The sequence below is a fragment of the Propithecus coquereli genome, unplaced genomic scaffold, assembly GCF_000956105.1.
Source record: "Propithecus coquereli isolate 6110/MARCELLA unplaced genomic scaffold, Pcoq_1.0 Scaffold6, whole genome shotgun sequence".
Lineage (NCBI taxonomy): Eukaryota > Metazoa > Chordata > Mammalia > Primates > Indriidae > Propithecus > Propithecus coquereli.
Window position 1 is genome coordinate 11,424,934 of NW_012151951.1, and position 2,245 is coordinate 11,427,178.

Sequence of the window (2,245 nt, forward strand, 5' to 3'; positions counted from 1 at the left end):
AACCAGGGAATATGAAGCAAAAATCAGGCAGAGAAGATGGATAGACATTTTTAGGTTTGCTTCAATGGCTCCTTGTGCCTATTTTCTGGTAAATGCATAGCCCATACCCAAACTTAGGGATTGCCACTAGTTTAAAATCAGTTATGATATTTTTATCTACTTCCATGTTTTGGTCCTATTTTAGTGAAACTCCAAACCAAAATCAAATCACACCGCCAACTATCAAAGACAACAAAATTTATAGCCAGACTCACCTCATCCTTTAACTGAGCTAAAAAAAGAGGTAGAAGATGTTCAATGGTATTTTCTTTGCCCAAAATGGTAGATAATCCCATAATTACAGAAGCTAGAGACGATTTGACATGTTGATTGGTATCAGATACTAATTCCTGAAAGAAAATCAAAATTAAAAGCTCTTCTTTCTTGCAAGGTAACACAAACTTCCATACCATCTCCCAAAGAATTTAAAGACGGCACTATTTCAATTGTGATTAGTTGATGCTTCCTCAGGCCAGTTGTTAGGTATCATAAACCTATGCACTAAAAAGCATTTTACAATTATAACAGGCACTAATAAGTAATAAATAACAACGTCACACATTAACATATCTGTCTCATTCATCCCTTGTTCACCTTTAAACTCGAAGAGCTTTAAACTAAAGCAAAAAAAAAAAAATGAGGTAAGGTTTACCTTCATATTGGGCAAAGGGAAACAAAATAAAACTGAAGTTAGGTTTACCTTTATATAGGGCAGAATTTGATTCATAATTATGGTCTCTCTACCTTCAATAGGCAAGTTCTCACAAAGTTCTAAAAGAGAGAAATAGAAAAAATAATGCTTTCATAGAGCTGTTTAAGAAGTGCTAAATGAGGAAATTTCACCAGGTGTATCAACAGTTGCAAGTTAAATCAAATCATATGTTTAAGCAAATAAGCTCTAAGGGGGAAATGGCTCTTACTCTAAATGCAATTTTTCATCAATCTTTATGCCACTGCATATTATAGCAATCCAACTTGAAAAAGCATTTTTTAACAAAAATAACAAAAAGTGGTTGTTTGGTTTTAAATATAAAGGGGGCAGGCTTTATATGACAATGTAACATTTCCACATATTAAAATCATCTCTATATATTTGAAAAACATATTCTAGAACAGAAAAACGCACAAAAAAATACACCAAAATGAATGACACATGTTATAACATAAATGAACTCCTTAACCTTTTACTTTGTGGGCAGCAGCTGCTCGAACTTCAGCTTCACAGTCTTTAAGTAGGTTCTGAAAGGCGGGGATGAGGTCATTTAGGGTGATTTTAGGACCCACAGCTTTCTGGAGCTATAAAAGAAATGTGTACAGGTTTTAATGTATACTAACAAAATAATTAACAACACAAAATAGTGCAATCTTCAAGTATATATTTTTGCCACACACTTTATATTCAAAAGAATTAATTCAGAAACGTTTGGTGCAATGGCAAATCTGTGGTTTTTTGGTTTTTCTTTAGTACTTAAAATGCAATAATTTTACCTCTGAAAATTTGTCAGCTACCATATAGCGAACTCGCCAAGATTTATCCTCTGCTGCTTGTCGAAGTCTAGGCATCACCAAGGCCTCAAGGTCATCCTGAGACAATAACTGGGCAATACTGACACAAGCTTCCACAGCTAGAAGGCGCACTGAATCCTAAAAGAACACAATTTCTCTAAGTCAGACAATATTTACGGAGAACTGTGGGGCACTGTGTGTGGTATGAGGTGGTGTTGCTGTGGGTGTTGTTTAAAAAAGGAAAAAAAAAAACAAAACCACCACACCATATGCAGTTTCATGTCTTTACATCCTGAAATAGCTGCTGCCTTTGCCTGGGATGGCATGCCAAAGCCACAAAGATAGAAATGACTTTGTCCTAAGAGTCAACAGCAAAGTAATTTGCCTTGGCTAGAGTGCAGAGTTTTTATTAAGAAAATGAAATGTAAATGTAAAGATTAAGTGGAAAAAAAAAAAAAAAGAACATTTTAATGATGTCCTCAAAGCCTTACTATAATAGGAAGTTGAGGGATAAAAACGAAAAGTATACTTGAACAAGTTATTTACAAATAGATTAGAACAAAGAGAATAGGGTAGGGGAAATCACTTTAGGAAGTTTAGTTTCCAAAATACTCAGTTCAAAGCCGGGTGTAGTGGCTCACGCCTGTAATCCTAGCACTCTGGGAGGCTGAGGCGGGTGGATCGTTTGAGCTCAGGAGTT

The 2,245-nt window shown here is 35.2% G+C and overlaps 1 protein-coding gene across 1 annotated transcript in view; it reads right to left on the reverse strand.

The window, feature by feature from the left end:
• PPP2R1B (protein phosphatase 2, regulatory subunit A, beta) overlaps positions 1 to 2,245 on the reverse strand; it is a 52,742-nt gene that overhangs the window by 30,760 nt on the left and 19,737 nt on the right. Inside the window, exons 6-9 of the mRNA XM_012659137.1 lie at positions 1,528 to 1,683; positions 1,221 to 1,335; positions 740 to 810; positions 255 to 389 (exon numbers count right to left, since the gene is read on the reverse strand). Of these exons, the coding sequence (XP_012514591.1) occupies positions 255 to 389; positions 740 to 810; positions 1,221 to 1,335; positions 1,528 to 1,683 (477 nt within the window). The remainder of the gene's footprint in view (positions 1 to 254; positions 390 to 739; positions 811 to 1,220; positions 1,336 to 1,527; positions 1,684 to 2,245) is intronic.